This window comes from Silene latifolia, chromosome 7, assembly GCF_048544455.1.
Source record: "Silene latifolia isolate original U9 population chromosome 7, ASM4854445v1, whole genome shotgun sequence".
In the NCBI taxonomy this organism is placed as follows: Eukaryota; Viridiplantae; Streptophyta; class Magnoliopsida; order Caryophyllales; family Caryophyllaceae; genus Silene; species Silene latifolia.
In genome coordinates, this window is record NC_133532.1 from 100,239,723 (window position 1) to 100,257,189 (window position 17,467).

Sequence of the window (17,467 nt, forward strand, 5' to 3'; positions counted from 1 at the left end):
AATCATCGACGATCTAGCATTTGTCTCAAAACCTCTCCTTTACAAATCCTTCTCCTATCACATAATCACATAATCACAATCTAACCATAACAAATCATAAAAACTCCCAATCCCAAAATTAGGGTTTAACCAAATCAAAGGAAAGACAATAAAAAGGGTACATAGATCTTACCCTCGACGCAAGGAACTCAACGGTATAAACAACGACAAGAATCGACCGTCGAACTCCGGAATTGCTAAGAATGCGATTAAGAAGATGAACTTGTTTGCTTTCTCTCTTAAACGGAAATTTAGGTTTTGTAAAAGTGATTTGGAAACAATGACGGAAGTGTTTTATACTTTAATCGCATTATTAACAAAACCCGACAAAAAACCCCAAGAATGGGCTACTCGATCGAGTAGCTAAGGTACTCGATCGAGTTCCCCTTACTCGATCGAGTACCCTAGTTACTCGATCGAGTACCCAAATGTCGAAACTATTTTATATCGCAAAACTCCCTTACTCGACAGAGTAAGGCCTACTCGATAGAGTACCCCAAGACTCATAAATACGGAGTATTACAATTTAGCTTTCGGATTTTTTGGAAGATTTTAAAACAATTTTTTCAAAAAAAATAAGTAATTTTTAGATGTTAAATATTTGTAATCACTTTCTTGAGATCATTTAAAAGAATTAGATTATATTAATTCAAATTAGATTAGCTTAGATTATATGGAGTATTAATACATTGATTTTATTATAAACAAACGTGCAAAATAAACTCAAAATCGTTTTCTTCGGAGTAATTTTTCATATTTGAATTGGGTGGAGGAGAGGAGAGGAGATGAGATGAGAGGAGGGTAATTAAATGGTGTATAAAACTTGGTGGGTCCTATACGTTGCCAAATTTCTAAAAAATTTCAGCTAATAATGGAAAGCCTTAAAAAAACTTAGCTTTTATACTAGGTAGATTTCCCTAATAAAAATTGCAAAACCCTCCCCATACTTGACAGCCTTTGCAATCAATACCCACCAATCCACCATCACTACGGTTAACGTCCTCCAAAGTCCAGAGCCCCTTCTTCTTTCGTCTCTTCAGTCCACGTCCTCAACACCACCACCATCTTTTCCATCGCCTCTACAATTCATATTCCTCCACCTTCGCGATTATTGTTCTCATCACCATTATTAGGTATTTTATCCGGGGAAGTAGCAAATATATACACACACTTTTATCTCCCTTGCTTTCTCTCCAACTTCTCCCTATATTTACCTGTATTCTTTATTTCACACCAATTTGATCCATTTTGAGGGAGAACACAATTATAATCATAATCGGGTTGATAAACCTTGAAATCATGTCTGAGTTGAGAGGTCTCCCAGATGAGATTTTGGTTGAAATATTGTCAAAATTACCCATTAAAACCCTCATATTATGTGCATCTACTTGCAAATGCCTACTTTCTTTCATTACTACACCATCATTCATAGTTTCCCATATACAAAGAGTTGGCCACAACAACCCATTCATCTTCCTCAAGTATTATACACATGGTATCAACAAACACTACTTTTCTTTACATCCTGATGATGATTCTTTTAATGGGGATTTTTGTTTAATTGATATGCCAGTTACATATGATTGTCATGTTAATAATGGGTGTTTGTTGAATGTTGTTGGGTCTTGTAATGGTGTCATTTGCTTGTCTAATGCTCCTTGTAAATGTCATTATTCTAATAATATATTTCTTTGGAATCCCTCTATTAGAAAGTCAATTCTGCTTCCTAGGGCTAACAATGTTTCTACTGATGTTTGGATCGGGTTAGGCTTTGGGTTTGATTCACTCACAAACGATTTTAAAGTGGTTCGACTTGTTTATTACAAATGCCCTGTGACTCTTAACTTTAAGGGACCAGGTATTGTCGAGGTTTACTCACTTAGGTCCAACTCATGGAGGGTTGTTGAGTCTTTCATGCCAAAGTATCAAATTCACGAGCTCGGGTTTTCTCAGTGCTTTGTGCGTGGTGCATTGCATTGGGTAGGGTGGAGTGGTTCAGGTAAAGGTGTAATTGTGGTGTTTAGTGTGGAAAATGAATTATTTGGTGAGATCAAAATGCCGTTGTGTTCAGAGAATGGTGATAGTGAACATGGAGTTTTGATGAAAGTGGGAAAGTGTGGAGATAAACTTGCATTGATTAGAACGATTTCTGGAAGCAATATTTGGTCAGTGTGGGTCATGAGAGAATATGGCAAAGTGGAGTCATGGACTGCAACCTGCAATCTTGATTTCCCTGATAGATATCCGAAACCTATGGCATTTGGCTTTAGGAAAAGTGAAGAGGTGGTAGTTTTTGTTACTGATGAGACGTTTAGTGATCGTGATCGAATGCATTTGATGCTTTTGGTTAGTCGTAGTGGAGTTGTGATAAAAGTTTTGGGAATGGTTGATGCTAGATCATCCTCACTTTATATGGATACATATTTTGAAAGTCTTGCTTTGTTCACGGAAGGCAGACCAATGTTCGATAATAAATTCCAGGGTTATAATCCCCTTCTGCTAAAATGACTGTACATAGAAGGCGAAACTCTGTGGAACAAATCTTAAAACAATCTAGCCTCAAGATTAAGGCAGCTACACTTAGGAGGTAAGCTTCTCGATTTGGTGCTTTCCTTTCTCGAATAGATAATTGTGGTTATGTTGTTTACCTGTTGCATTGTGCATCTACTAGTCAAATTTCCTTTTTATGTTCAAATTTCTTCTATTATAGGCTATAATCTTCTTTTGGTACTGCAGATATTAAACATGATTTTTGTTATACTCTTATGTATAAAGTGCATACACACACGATGTTGGTTTTTTTTTTTTACGTATTTGCTAAATCCCACGCACCATTTTACTCAATCCCGCGCAATTTACCTCTGATTTTCCAATTTTACCCTTCCTTTTAAACTGAGGTAAGCTTCTCAGTTTGTTTGTTTCCTTTCTCGAATAGATAATTGTGGTTATGTGGTTAATTGTGCATTTACTAGTACAATTTCTTTTTTATGTTCAAATTTCTTGTATTATACTCCCTCCCATTCATCATAATCTTCCCATTTGGTTTTGGCACAATACTTTAGGAAAAGTATTAAAATAGGAGTAAAAGAGTTATGTGGGGTTGGTGATACGAGAGAGGGATGAATTATTAGTAGTTAAATAAAGAATTGTGGGGCCAAAACATAAAGGAAAGTAATAAAATAGGAGTAAAAGAGTTGTGTGGGGTTTGGTGATAGGAGAGAGGAATGAATAAAATAAGAGTAAAAGTTTCTAAAAATAGAAAGGGGAACATTAGTTGAATAATCCGTTTTGGGAAAGAGGGAACATTATAGTGACTGGGAGGGAGTAGGCTATAATCTTCTTTTGTTACCGCACTTATCAAACATGATACTTTTATGTATAAAGTGCATACACATGATGTTCTGTTAATTTTTATTCCGTTTTTGCAAAGCATAATGGACAGGCAGGTATGCTTATATAGTCTGAATTGTTGCATATACACAGCTGCTATGAAACATGTTCCTTCTCTCGCCATCTAATTAAGTGCAAAATTTAGTAAGCAACCATGCAAAGGCTGTTCACCTCGAGAACCATGCTATATTGGTTTTATTACACCATAAGGGCATGCATCCCTTACTTCTATGTAACCATATGTTGTTGCATCCTTGCACGAAATATCACGACAGTCATATGCTGACTGGCCAAACGACTAGAATGGAGAAAAGCTTATTATAGATTAGGTCATGTAAACTGAGTCAATTGTCATTATCAAAATGATATATCGCCCTCCAAACGTCATCTCCATGACTCTCCGAGTTTCCAAATAGATTAAGCCAGTGTAAACTGATAAAATTGCCATTCTCAAAATGACATATCAATCACCAAACATCATCTCCATGATATCTCCGACTATCTGAATAGATTAAGCTAGTGTAAACTGAGAAAACTGCCATTACAAAATGACATATCGGCCACCAAACATCTTCACGAATCCGAGTTTCTAAATACCAAACTTCTTCTCCCAGAATCCCAGAGATAAGTTGAAGGTAATATGGATATACCTTGTCCCTAACACAAACATAACGGCAATCAGAAATGGAAAAGCGATGGTTGAAAATACAGCTGGATTTGCTTTTTGATATTTCGCAATCCCATATGCATCAACAATCTCATGGAAAGTGGTAGTAAATTTATTTGGCCTGAAATAGGTTGTTTGTCCTGAAATAGGTTAATGGAGAACTTGAGACACTCTATGTGCAGAACTAGAAATTTAGCTTCAACTTGAGAGTTTGAGTCAAATGTTGCCCTGTGCAATGCAATTGGACCTCTCTTGTTGCAAAAACGGGGACCAACCCTCTGCTACAAGGTTTCTCTTAGTGACATCCATACTCAGCATGCTTATTGTGTGGTAGATAACTTTCTCCTTAGTCACCAAAAACTTCCATTGCTTAAGCGGCTCACCGGGCAGCAGTGGTCTGTAATAAATTGCCACGATGCACAAGTCCAGCATCAATTGTAGTCCTCGGCTTTCTTTCAGACACCTTTTTGAACATTTGTGCTTGTTTGCCAAAATCCTCACCAGAAAGGTAATGGTTAGCTCCAAATGCCTCACATGTCTTGATAATTTTTTCCCTTCCCCATAAGGCCATAATAGAATATGACAAACACTTTTTTCTCAACCTTCTCCACAGAAGCAGGATCTACCACAGGATGGTCTACTGTGGTCTGCCTACACAAGACATTTCCTTCGGTAACACGAAACAAGACCTCTCAAATGCAATATATACTTTTCCTGGGTACTAAAACAGTAAAGGATCCCAGCTGCTATGCTTTTGGTGCGTCCACCGGTGCGTCTTGGGCAGAAAGCAGCGCTGTGTCTAAGAACTCTTCAGTATGCCCCGACTCTATTTCCCTCTTCCAAGCTGCTGCATTTTTTTGAGCTGAGTAGAAAATCTCTCCAGCTTTCCACAGAACAAGCTTTTACTCAGCAAGCTCGCTGTAAGTACGCTGTAATTTCTTTAAAAAAATCGACCACCTGGTTGATTTTTATTTATTTATTTATTATTTTTTAATGTTGATCATGTTTCTTTGGATACCTGATTAACAATTTATGAATTGGATTTTGTTTCTAAGTTTTCAGCTAGTTGGGTTTGGCTTTGAAATCTTTTGAATGAAAAGTGCTTAGTAGGTTATTAAAATCCAGTGACCCTAAGTACTTGTTTTTGGACACCCCTATCAAAATATGATATATGGACGCCTTTTGAAGGCCGGAATTGACGGAATTCCATGAGAACTATTCATTTTGTAGAGTACTTTCTGTGAGCTTACTCTTGATCTCGATATCATATCCATGTTTTCCTTCCAAAACAACTCCTCCCTAGAAAATTAAACCGGAAACATTTTTATTTGCTGTAGTATGGAGTACCTGTCATAAGAGAGAGACTTTATTCAGGCTCAGAATTAGTGAAAATCAACTCAAACTTGGATGAAATGAAGATTTAGCTCATTAGCTAGGTAGACTGTCGACATTTTGAAAATGATGACTGTAGTTCTGAAATAAGAATCTTAAATATTTAGAAATAAATGGCTCAACATTGAGAGTTTAGGATAGAATTGAGCAAAATATAAATTGTATGCAATCCAAGTATACTAATCTAGCTAAGTATACTAATCTAGCTAAGTATACTAATCTAGTTGTTGAACAGCACACACTAGAAAACTCTACTCCAACCGGACGTATCTGTTTGCTTATTTAATGCCCCGTAGCTTTTATATTTTCAAGAAAATAACATAAGGCAATGCTGTCTGTAAGACTCAAAACTGAACTATATTGTAAGAATGATACCATATGATACTTCTTTATGCTGTCATTCTGTTTGCTTGATATTCGAATGATGTTGGCCTTAGATCTAACGACGGGGGTGGTTGTTAGATTGAAAAAGGTAGTTCGTCATAAGATCTTGCATCACAATTGTGTAAAATGAACCGATTGTTCTTCAGTTTTGTACTTGAGTTTCTTTACAATCCTTTTATACCTCCACAAGAGTGTAAATGAAACGTGCAAGTATTTCTGGAGATTGGAGTTAATTTTGGCCCAATAGTTAGTTGCGATATTATCTTATATCTTTTTCTTATATAACAATAGCTTAACGAACTTTTTGTTTGGACACTAAAAACTTTGGAGGGTTCTAACGAGATCTCTTAATTTAATAGGGAGTGCCACAATGTGACCAAGAATTCACAAAGGATTTTGGTAGCAATCAGAATGTTTTATATACAGATTGATGTGCATTTGTAGGAAGTAGGTAAGATATTAGTGGATTTTTAATTCGCTTATCTCAAAGAGATATAAATGATGAGTGAGGGAGTGCGGGGAAGTAGTAAGGGGAGATTTGAGAGTAGGGTAAAATAGTACCTTTTAGGGGTGAGATATAGAAATTCTGTTTATATTTGGAGAAATGTGATACTTCTCCTGCAAATTGAGATGATAAATCTTTGTCACGTGGCTTTGGATGTTCTTATTAATGTCAGATGTCTCATTGTCTGTGCTGAATCGTCATGACAAGCGTAATCTTGTTTTTGCTGTATATGGTGCTGTTGGAAGGTTTGGGTGTTTGGCCTTTATATTTTAGTATACGATAATGACGCTCACCTTATACTACATCGGGATCTTGAAAAATGATGGACATGGCCTTGCCTTTTTATTTTTTTAAGCTGGAAAAGAGACTTTGGCTCATTAAAAGGAGAGTTGTGTAATTATGCATTGCAATGTAAAAGACACGAACAATTCGCTTGATCTTCAAGAACCACTGGAGACTGGAGACTGGAGACATTTCCTTGGAAAGGGAGGGATTTGTTTATTCTGTGTTAACCGCTGACATTTGTGGTCTATTTCTATCATCTACCACATGTTTTAACCTTGTCTCTGTGTTATCCACTTCAGCATGAGATAACATAACTTTGATTTTATCTTGCATTTCTATAGCTTCAAGCTGGAGAACTCAATACTTTGATGGCTTGATGATGTAGAAGTATGTCTGTCGAACAACAGTAGTTTAGTACTTTGTGCAATATATACATAACCAGAGAGCTAGCAGCCACACAGCATACTGGCATTGAATTGACGAAATTAAGTTAGTGGTGAAACTTTTATTCAGAAGTTTGGAAGTAGACTTGCTTGAAATGTAACTTTGCAATTGCTAAAACCATGGTAGCAATTACCAAATCATATTTTGAGGTGCTATTGAGTATTGATGGCATTGTAGCCGAGATTGCCATAACTGTTTTCAGGATCAAGACTCCATCTGATATTTAATGTTATTGCTGAGACTGAACCTAACTAATCTTACATAACCACTCAGATCCAATTTACCCGACCCTTAACCATTGACCCGAAACAGAGGCTTTACCTGACCTCAATATCCTCTTTTGACAGGTCTAACCGAGATTACAAGCAGATTTGTGGTTGGCTCATGTATGTGACCTCTCATTTTCACTACATAAATGTTTGTATGGACATTTTGGTCATCATCGATTTATCTTCAGAAATTACAGAATAGGAAGGACTGACACAGTAGGACGGTTATTTTGCATAAAAACAACTCATTTATTGCTATCAATATATGAGTGGTTTCTACGCAAGGGAACCGTTTCACTGTGTGAGATCGTTTCACACAATAATTACTGATTTATCTTTAAATTTCTTTGTCTATGGATGGACAGGATACTGCAGAAGAAAAGACCATCAATAATTGCATTAATTGGTAGGAAAGCCATCATGTCACAGAATATTATTTACCTACATAAGAACATTCAGAAGGATTCATTGATCAGTTAATGTCATGTTTGCAAAGAGTAGTACATTTTATGCGAAGTTATTGATATGGATTTGAGTGATGTAGTCTAATGTTGATCTTCTTGCTCTTCGTCTGGTTGTCCTTGTTTATCCTTCTTTTTTATGTGAATTCATAAATCCACAGCATAGGAGGACTTTCATTGATGTTCGTTTAAGGCCTCACTCAGTTAACGGAAGCACTCGTATAAGCAAGCTTTTATTTAGTGGAAATAATAATTCTTTATTTTAACGTAATTTATTTCTGTAGTACGATTTTTACTCATTACAATATTTTTTGCACAATAATTTCTGTTTGCATACCCCTAACAAAAAAACCTCCAAAATTCAATTCTCTCAAAAAGCAAAATGCAACCTCCATACTAATCAAATTTCTTGATAATTTGAATCGTAATTGCTCATTTATGTATAGATTTTACTTTTTTTTATGGGTTTTTTTCCCATAACTTACCCTTATTCTAATGAACAAAGAATAACAATCTCTCTAACTTTCTTTCTCTTAAATTAATCAAATCTTCATCAAATTACTCAATTATTAATCGTAATTCTCATAATCAAATAATGATTCTTTAATCAATTGATTAAATCCTCCTTTGTATTAAATTAAAAAGATAAATAACTGTGTAATGATTAGATTAGAGTTAGAGATAAAATTAGAATTTGTGAAATTACGGTTTATGAGGACAGGGGTGGCAGGGGAGGGCGCTGGTGATGGTATGGGAAGTCGGTGGAGGCGTCAGAGGCAGGCGCGTGCAAGGGCCGGGGGGAGGGAGAGGTGCTCTCAGATGGTGGTCAGGCCGGTGGAGGCATCAAAGGCAGGTCACGATTGCGGTTGTCTGGGACGGTGGTCATATCGAGCAAGAGGTGAGGGGTCTTTACTGGTGTGTCGAGTAAGAGAGAGGGGGGGGGGGGGGGGCTCATATGGTCAACGGTGGGGGCATAAGGTGGTCCGATCTATATTGGATGTGTGCGTGCAAGGAGGCGAAGGAAGAGCGACGGCGATGATGTGGGCATCATCGGTGAAGGGAGGCGATGGAATGGGAGGTTGACGGCGGCAAGAAGAAGCGGGGTAGGGCGGTGGTAGAGGTGGAGGAAGGAGGTGGTGAAATTCAAAAGGGATAATTGAATAGAGAAAGAAAATTGAAAAATTAGAGTTGTTGGAAGGGTAAATTGGTCAATTATGTCCATGATTAAGTAAATCATGTCCATGATTGAGTATAACCCATTTGAATATATAACATGTGTTAAATCAATAAGTGCAATTAGTTGATCATATCAATTGATCAAATTAACATTATTTTTACAGAATATTTTATAGAATTTGGTTTCTTTTATTTAGAGTTTATTGTGGTTAACTGTAAACTACATATCAAAGTTGGAATGCCTACATGAATTGCATTTCCTTTATGCAACCAAACAACATTTTCTAATTCACATAAATTGTAAAAAGGAATTTTCTATCATGTGATTTATCACTTCCTAGGCAATGCAAGTTCCTACATACAACCAAACGACTCCTTAGGGCGATACTTCCAGTAACTTGTGTGAGACTGTGAGAGGGTAAAGTCGTTTCTTTGAGAACCTACATTACCCATACCACAATTTCCCCGTAAGAGATAAAGTCTAAATCCGATGTTTGAGGCAACAACTTCACTTCAGCAATCTTACGTATACCTATTATTTACAGTTATTTTCAACCCAACTCTCATCAATTTTTTAAAATTTATAGCATCAAAAAGAACATTTCTTTCTAAGACTATCCACATTTACGAATGAAATATTTTCATCATTTGACTTTGTTTCATCATTATCAACCTCAAGTATTCGTTCATCATCAAATAATCAAATAGTAGAAACTAGTATTTGTTAAGAAAAAAGCTCGGGAAATGAGGAAGGATAAACATGGATCTCCCCTCAGCATTGACAAAAGTGATTGGGTCAACGAATATGTCTATCAGACATTTCTCCGATGTTTACAGTTTTCATCTCATTTCATGGCTTCGAAACGATAAGAAGAAATGAGACTTGCAAAATTAGAGAGTGATAAGCTCGCAAACCAAGTCTTTTTTATGTAAAGAGTAGAAAGAACGTATATTATCTATTATATTATTTTAAGTGAAATATTTCCATGTTAGAAGAGGCTCATCAACCTTGAATCTTTAAAATCGTAAAACTTAAATTTCTTAGTTTGATCCGAACTTATAATTTCCCTCATCAATCGACATAATTTTGATGGATGATTGATTATCAAAGACAACAAAGAACAAAGTTAGAATAGAAAAGAATAAAATAGAAAAATAAAAAGCATATGCCCCCAAATAACGTTGCACCCAAACCAAAATCCGTTAAAACACTTGCATACGCCAACACACCAACAAAAGACACAACAGCCTTGCTTCACTTTTCTTCTTCTCATTTTAATTATTTTTCGCATACAAAACTGGCACTTGATTCTTCCCTTTCTTCCATTCCACCACCTTCTCTCCCTCTCTCCTCTGAATGTTAGATGACTCCATCTTCAATCTCCTCCTGCTCCATTCCCGCCCCCGGTATCTCAATTCCTCAACTATTTCTTCATTTTTCATCTTTATTTCATTCATCTTTACGTTATTTATTTATTTATTTATTTATTTATTGTGATTGTGATCATTTTAGAGGCGGTGCAAATTCTAGTATCTTCACTTGGTGATGAATCGCCGATAGTTCGAGAAGCCTCCATGGCTTCGCTTGTCGACATTGCCGCGCTGTATTATTCGCTCTTCTCAACCTCTTCTCTCATTTTCCTGCATTGAATTTGTTTAATTTTTCATGTGAAAATGTGCAGCAATCCGCTCCTGGTGCTTGATTGTTGCGCTGCTGTTTCCCGTGGTGGTCGCCGGGTATTGTATTTTGATTTGGATATACCGGAATTTAAGTTGTTATTTTTGTGTAGATTTTAAGTTTGATTTTGTGTGATGAAATGTATCAGAGGTTTGCAAATATAGCTGGTTTGTTTCAAGTGATGGCATTTGCTGTTAGAGCATTGAAGGGACAGGAGGTTGATCCTGCCTACATGTTGAAACTTGCTAAAATTGCTACGGCCGAGCTCATATCATCTAAGGTTTTTATTGCTACTTATAATACCTCTTCATTTTGTGTAGTTCCGCTTATTAGACGTTCATCAGAATGCTTCTACTTATTGAGTCGTACAGTAATAGTTTAGTAGCGTTGTCAATAGTGAAATAATTTGGTGTCCTGCCTGCTCGCGCACATTCTTAATCTGTTGGAGCTCTATACTTTGTTAAAAAAAAACACAGCTTGGGCGTAACTGTGCAGTGCACATTTTACATTTGAAGAACGTAATTTAGGTTGTAGGCGGATGAAATGATGAATATTTATCCAATTAAGATGCTCTTGAGACAACCATCTGGTACACGTTTGATAAATTGGGGTTTGAAGATCATACTGAGTGGTTTTATTTTTATTATTGATCGAACATAGAGCATTTCATGTGAAAGATTGTATTTGACTTAAACTAGTCATATCATGCGTTTTTGAGATATGGTTTTTCGTTGGATTAGGAACTCAATGCTGAGTGGCAGAGAGCTGCATCAAACTTGCTAGTTGCAATAGGCTCACATTTTCCCAACCTGGTAAGTTGGTTAGTTTGGCTACTACAATTGTTAAATTTGTCTTTTTTTTATACGTAAGATATACTCCCTCTGTCCCGGTCATTTTTTATCCTTTTCCATTTTGGAGTGTCTCAATCAATTTGTTCCACTTGTCATTTAGTAATTGACTCCCTCCTCTTTTCTTGGTCTTTGTGCCAAAACCAAAGGACAACAATTGACCGGGACGGAGGGAGTAATATTATTTGAGGGACATGAAAACGGTGACACCCTTTTACAAAAGATATCGTAGAAGTGGCCCACATTTACAAAAAGATATGATGGGTGGCGACCATAGACAAAAAAGACACCTTAAATGCGCTCGTATACATAACGAGAGGTGGATAATTATGCTCTCAAACTATCATAAGTAATCTTATCTGCAAAAAATAGAAAATTCAAGTTTCGGTTTGAAAGAAACCCTTAGGTAGTGTTTGGGAACTTATATTTCTTTTCAAATGGTTCATTTGAAATAAAAAATTCTCAAATCATGAAATCAAAATCCAAATCAATTGTTTGGATAGAATGTGAATTTCAGATTTTGTATTTATGAAATCGAAATTTGTTGTTTGGAAAATTTTGAAATTTTCAAATCCCAATTTGTTTATACATACAAAAGGCTAGCAAGTTCATGATTTGCCTTAATTTTGGCCGTCACAGGAAAGTTATTATAGAAAAACCCTATTTTCCAGAATAAGAACCCTAATTTCCCAAAATTAATACAGAAAAACCCTAAATTTTGCCTCCTAAATCACAAAATATGAATAAAACAATTGAAGAGTATAACTAACAATCATAATTCATAAGTACCTGAAATAAATTTGTGCTTTAAATATCATAACCCAAAATTTGAAGAACAATAAAGCCCGAAATCGAAAACTCTCAACGATAATCAAATTGAAGATTCTCGACAGTCAAATTGAAGATTCTTGATAATTCGTGTACAGTACAACTAAAAATTTCGTACAGCATAAAATTGAATAACAATTGATCAGGTATTGATTGAGTAGGGAAGAGATATGAAGTCTTGGCATTTGCAAATACGTGGGGGGTGGGATGGGATTTGAAATGAACATTTTTGTTCATGCTTAAAATTTAACAGGATTTGATATAAATCCAAATCCAAATCCTCTTCATGTTCCAAACAGTGAATTTGGCCAAAATATGGATTTGAGAATGGAATCCTCATTGCCAAACAGGCTATTATAGGGATTAAACATTAGGTTCAAAAAATGAGACTTGAAATCTTGATATTAAGCGGCAACATCATCAAAAATGCGACTGTTCTTTTGAAACAAGTACAACAAAAAATAGCGAAAGGAACCATCTTTCGAACATCGACAACACATTTCAAGTAGATGGTCTTTCGCCTTTTGGGGACGGACCTAACTCACTTCATGGAGAGACAGTTGTAAAGTTCACAAAGACGTAACCCACTAGCAAGAGAGAAAAAGATGATCAATAGATTTTTCAATTATCTTATCAGACCTTTGTTGCACAATTTTAACATGAGGTTAAGAGAGCAACTCTAAAAGCCGCAACAAGAAGGGTTCTCCCAAATCATGCAGAAATCTAAAGAACAAAACCTTCCAATGATGACGATTGTTTTCCCTCAATAGTGGCTTCCCTTTGAGAAGAGATTCTAAAGAGGTTCGGAAGTTGGGCTTTTAGAACGAGGAATCCACACCAAATATTGTGCCAAAATAAAACTCCTGCTACATTTTCCGCTTGAAAAGTCACTGAAACAATTTCAAACCCGAAATAATTAATTTCCAAAGGCCAACACCATGTAACTTACTAGCCTCCTTACCCTACATAAGGCAACACCATTTGATGCTTATGGCACTCTTCCTAAGCGCCTCATTTTCATTGGCAAGCCTCCACATCCACTTTGCTTTAAGTGCGGCATTCACAATACGGAGATGTCTTATACCAAGACCGCCATTAACCTTTAATAGAGCATACTTCATGCCAATTAACCCAACAGAAACCCTTGTTCAATTTTGTGCCACCCCAAAGGAAGTCATTGTAACTTTTCAAGCTTTGAAGAACACTAACCGGGATCGTGAAAAGAGACATGAAGTACACCGGTAAACTAGATTGACTTCTTATGTAATTAACTGCAAGTAGAATTTGAATTAGAACTCATATTATCCACCACACATAACATATCTAAGAACAAAACATCTATCTAATTCAAAATGTTGCCAAACATAAGCATTAAACCAACTAATTTTTGTAAATTTTTATTTCTTCTTTCTTAAACGGTTTTGTTTGGTGTAATCAAATATAATGGTTTAACTAACATGGCTAGTTTACTACACGTTTGAAGCTTAGTTGTGAAACATTACAGTCATTGCAGAAATACTTAATCGTCGTTTAAAACATACTAGCTAAAGAAGGCACATAAGTGAGAATTCCATAGAACAATTGCATTCAAATTCCCAAGAGGCTGTAATACTGACCAAAATGCCACATGCATAGTAAAAATATTAAAACTATGTACTTTCTTACTTGTATGAAGGTGATAATACTTGGAACGCTATCATCATTGGTAATTGTTAAATTGTGGGCTAAGATATATATATAAGACACCGAAGATCAATTACGATCACAATTTGAGTAAGCTGACAGTAGGAGAGGTTTGAACGAAGAGGAACAAGACGTTGCAATTTAATGAAAACCGCTGTCAGGACAATAAAATATAATAATAGACTCTTAATACAGCATATTTTTATTGCATTGTCTCCAAACTCCGAAACATCTAGAATTTTTAAATTCTGCCCGTTCAGTTGAAAAGGCGGTGAGTTCCTGTGTGATACACTCAGAATGAATTCTCTGGGGCTGCAACTCAGCTTCGACGTGCTTCTTAATTGTATTCTGGGACTTTCATACTGATATCACTTTTTTTTCTTTCTTTCTTTTTTTAAGTTACTGTACTAGAGGTAGAAATGAAAAGGGAAGGAGGTCGACAATATATTTCTTTCCAAAGACCCGGACTCAAGAGAGCTTCCTGGGATGCCTAGCTAGTAGTTATTAAAACTGAAAATCAATTTCTGTGGTTCTACTAGCTGTCTTATTTCCCAAAATTAGGTTCCTTCTCAATAGAAGCCATATCAGATTCACAGGAAAAACCATCATAGATCTTTCGATTTCTGTGATCAAGCAATAAATTACGAGGCTTAGGTGGCTCTGTAGCTGACATGAAAAATGGTCTTGGTATCCATGATGTGTTGCAAAATTTAGTATCCATGGTAAATTAGAGGGAGTGGTGCCTTGATATGGAATGAAACAGCTCGTTAAGGGCTCAGTGATGACCTGGTTCTTGACGAGAAAGTTTGGTGATCGAAGAAATGATTATATTGTTCTTATCACTTATGTCTCCTGTTATTCTTTTGAATTGTTTGGTTGGATTATTTGTTTCACATAACAACAGAGCTAGAGATGATTAACATTTCACTGGCTGACAGACTGATTATCAGCGCTCCTTCGTCTATCTTTGCTCCTCAGTGAGGAATTGGTGTAATGTTGCTTGTTCTTTTTTATTGGCAGATGTTGGAGGAAATATCTATTCACGTAACAGGGGCGAGTACAGCTTTACCAGCTGTGGTTCAGATACTTGCTGATTTCGCTTCTGCCGATGGTTGGTTATTATTTGATGTTATGTACAGCTCAGCAGCGTCTATTTTTGGTTTGAGGTACCTCTAATGTTGTTTGAAGCTTAAGAACATGTTTTCTTTTAATTCAAGCTTTGCAGTTCACGCCACGCTTGAAAGACGTACTTTCAAGGGTCCTGCCTATTCTTGGAAGTGTTAGAGATATTCACCGGCCAATATTTGCCAATGGTAATGTCCAATCTCTATCTTCACCATGTGGTGTGCATGGAGTGTTTGGTAAATTGTTTAATTTCTCTTTCTATTTGTCCTAAATTAATGATTGTAATGAATTAGTTGAAAATACAAGTCATTATGGATAGGTGGACACCATTAATGTCACCATGGCAAATGAATATATTCCCTCTTTTATTATAAGAAATCGTTATAAGTTAGCCAACATTATTTTGACAACATAGTAGGCTCAGGAGATCCTTCAGCTGTTCTATACATTAATGGCACCCTGATTCTGTGTTTGAGTGAGAAGAATTTCACATGATGACCAATAGGTTACTTCTCTTAGATGAACAACTAAACAAAAGACCTTTTGAAAATCACATTCCTTTCAAGGAATTATCTGCACGAAATACCAGCCATGAGACAACTTTGCGGAAAGATTGGAAAAGAATCTTAAGAGGAATTCAGTTACGAATTATGGTTCTGATTCGAATGAAGAAAGTATTTTGGTCATCTGTTCTACTCTTTTGAAAATATTTTTGTACATTCTATGAACACAGTTTTAGAGTCTTGTGGTAACTTTGGTTCTCTTTTTTTCTCTATATGGATGTACCTCTGAATTTTGTTCTTAAGTCTCAATGATACTGGTTTGGACTGATGCATGGCATTATCCCTTTCACCAAGAGTAGTCGGTCCTCCAGTAGTTTTTCAATTCATTCATCCGAATGACAAATGGGGATGACAATTTTAGGAATAGTTCTGGAAATCAAAGAAAGGGAATACCCCCTCCCCTCTTCTCTCATCTATCTTTTTTTTTTTTTTTTTTTTTTTTTTTTTCTCAGCCTTCAGATGCTGGTGTCAGGCTGTCTCACAATACATTACAGAGTTTCCTTCTCGTGAAGTGCTTGATGCAGATGTCATGTAAGATCTACTTGTTCTTTTACCAGTGATGTTCATCTATGGTTATTGGAAGATCATCGGATTAATGAGTTGTTTTTCATTAGTGCAGGTCGTTTTTGAATTCTGCTTTTGAACTTTTCCTAAAAGTCTGGGCGATTTCTAGAGATGTGAAGGTTTCCTTTCTAAGCCTTAGATTTCTTCGTCTCATTTTGACGTCTATTTGATTAATGTCTTCTTTGTGATACTATTTATAGTTCTTAAACCAAATCTCTGAGTTTCATTTGCATTTTTACTTTAAAATAATGTGAGATAGCATGAAGCTATGTAAGTACATACCTTGTTTGAAGACATACCATGTTTCAACCCTCTATAGTTTTTTTTTTTTTTATTTTTTTTTTTTTTTTCGTTTCTTGTATGGCATAGTAGTCACTAATATATTTTTTTGCTTTAGTCAATATCATCAGTACCCATTGCTTCCATAGAGGCTGTATGAAAGCTAGGTAGAGGGATCGGGTGGAAACAACTTAGCAGAATCACAGCCTTTCCTGTCTGTTTCTAGTTATACTTTGATCAAAAGCAGAATGCCTCTACAGCTACTGTGAAATGAAAACACCGCTGAAATATGTTTTTTTCTTGATTTTTCTTCGGAGGAATGCCACGATTCCTACTCGAGGTTTGGCGCAAAAGCGAGAATCGTTCAAATTTATTTATGCGGTTTTAGGTTTCTGAATTCTTATGGAAGCCATTATTTGGACTGAGCAGTCAATTCTGTGTCTGTTCTCTAGTATTATTGAGCACTGAGGACGGTTTGTAGAAGTAACGATTGGCAAGGGAGGAATATGATGTGGTGTCATCCTTTACAGCCGTATCATGGAGTCGTTGCCTCATTCCACACTTTATGAGTGTCCTATCTTTTAGCTTATACTTGAGGAAGAGCTAGATAGTTTCCTTATGAGCTTAGGCTACTGGGAGATGTCCCTATTACTTTCTTAAAACATACTCTCGTTCAATGATCCCATTTGACTTTTTTTTTTTCCTTTTTTTTTTCCCGCTTACTACAAAGTGCAATGAAATTGAGGCAGTAATGTCAACAAACTCTTTATATAGGTGTACCTGGTCCACTTAATCTATACTTTCATCAATCCCAAGGAGTCCATGTCATGCCCAATCACTTTCTCCTCCACCTTTTAGGCCTTTTCGCCATCCTGCTGTCCTCCTAA

The 17,467-nt window shown here is 36.2% G+C and overlaps 2 protein-coding genes and 1 pseudogene across 5 annotated transcripts in view; 2 read left to right on the top strand and 1 right to left on the bottom strand.

Annotated features, from left to right (window-relative positions):
- The first annotated feature begins 950 nt into the window (after nt 1-950).
- On the top strand, nt 951-7,943 carry LOC141592398 (F-box protein CPR1-like). Of its 3 annotated transcripts, XM_074413036.1 has the most exons (6): nt 966-2,626; nt 4,246-4,604; nt 4,710-5,016; nt 7,004-7,049; nt 7,454-7,492; nt 7,741-7,943. In XM_074413036.1, exon 1 carries the CDS (start codon nt 1,339-1,341, stop codon nt 2,545-2,547), a length of 1,209 nt encoding a protein of 402 aa, XP_074269137.1. In that variant the 5' UTR covers nt 966-1,338; the 3' UTR covers nt 2,548-2,626; nt 4,246-4,604; nt 4,710-5,016; nt 7,004-7,049; nt 7,454-7,492; nt 7,741-7,943. The 3 variants fall into 3 exon arrangements, with proteins under 3 accessions (XP_074269135.1, XP_074269137.1, XP_074269136.1); XM_074413034.1 differs by lacking the exon at nt 7,004-7,049 and having other exon boundaries at nt 951-2,626; XM_074413035.1 differs by lacking the exons at nt 4,246-4,604; nt 7,004-7,049.
- On the bottom strand, nt 4,108-5,370 carry LOC141590415 (V-type proton ATPase subunit a3-like; annotated as a pseudogene).
- A 2,274-nt stretch (nt 7,944-10,217) lies between the features above and the next one.
- The window catches only part of LOC141592400 (protein SHOOT GRAVITROPISM 6), a 36,868-nt gene continuing 29,618 nt past the window's right edge, over nt 10,218-17,467 (top strand). The window contains exons 1-9 of one of the 2 annotated variants that reach the window (XM_074413037.1): nt 10,218-10,419; nt 10,526-10,616; nt 10,695-10,749; nt 10,839-10,970; nt 11,431-11,502; nt 15,070-15,160; nt 15,267-15,362; nt 16,190-16,268; nt 16,357-16,420. In XM_074413037.1, coding sequence (XP_074269138.1) covers nt 10,377-10,419; nt 10,526-10,616; nt 10,695-10,749; nt 10,839-10,970; nt 11,431-11,502; nt 15,070-15,160; nt 15,267-15,362; nt 16,190-16,268; nt 16,357-16,420 — 723 coding nt within the window. In that variant the 5' untranslated portion in view covers nt 10,218-10,376. The remainder of the gene's footprint in view (nt 10,420-10,525; nt 10,617-10,694; nt 10,750-10,838; nt 10,971-11,430; nt 11,503-15,069; nt 15,161-15,266; nt 15,363-16,189; nt 16,269-16,356; nt 16,421-17,467) is intronic. The other variant, XM_074413038.1, reaches the window with a different exon arrangement.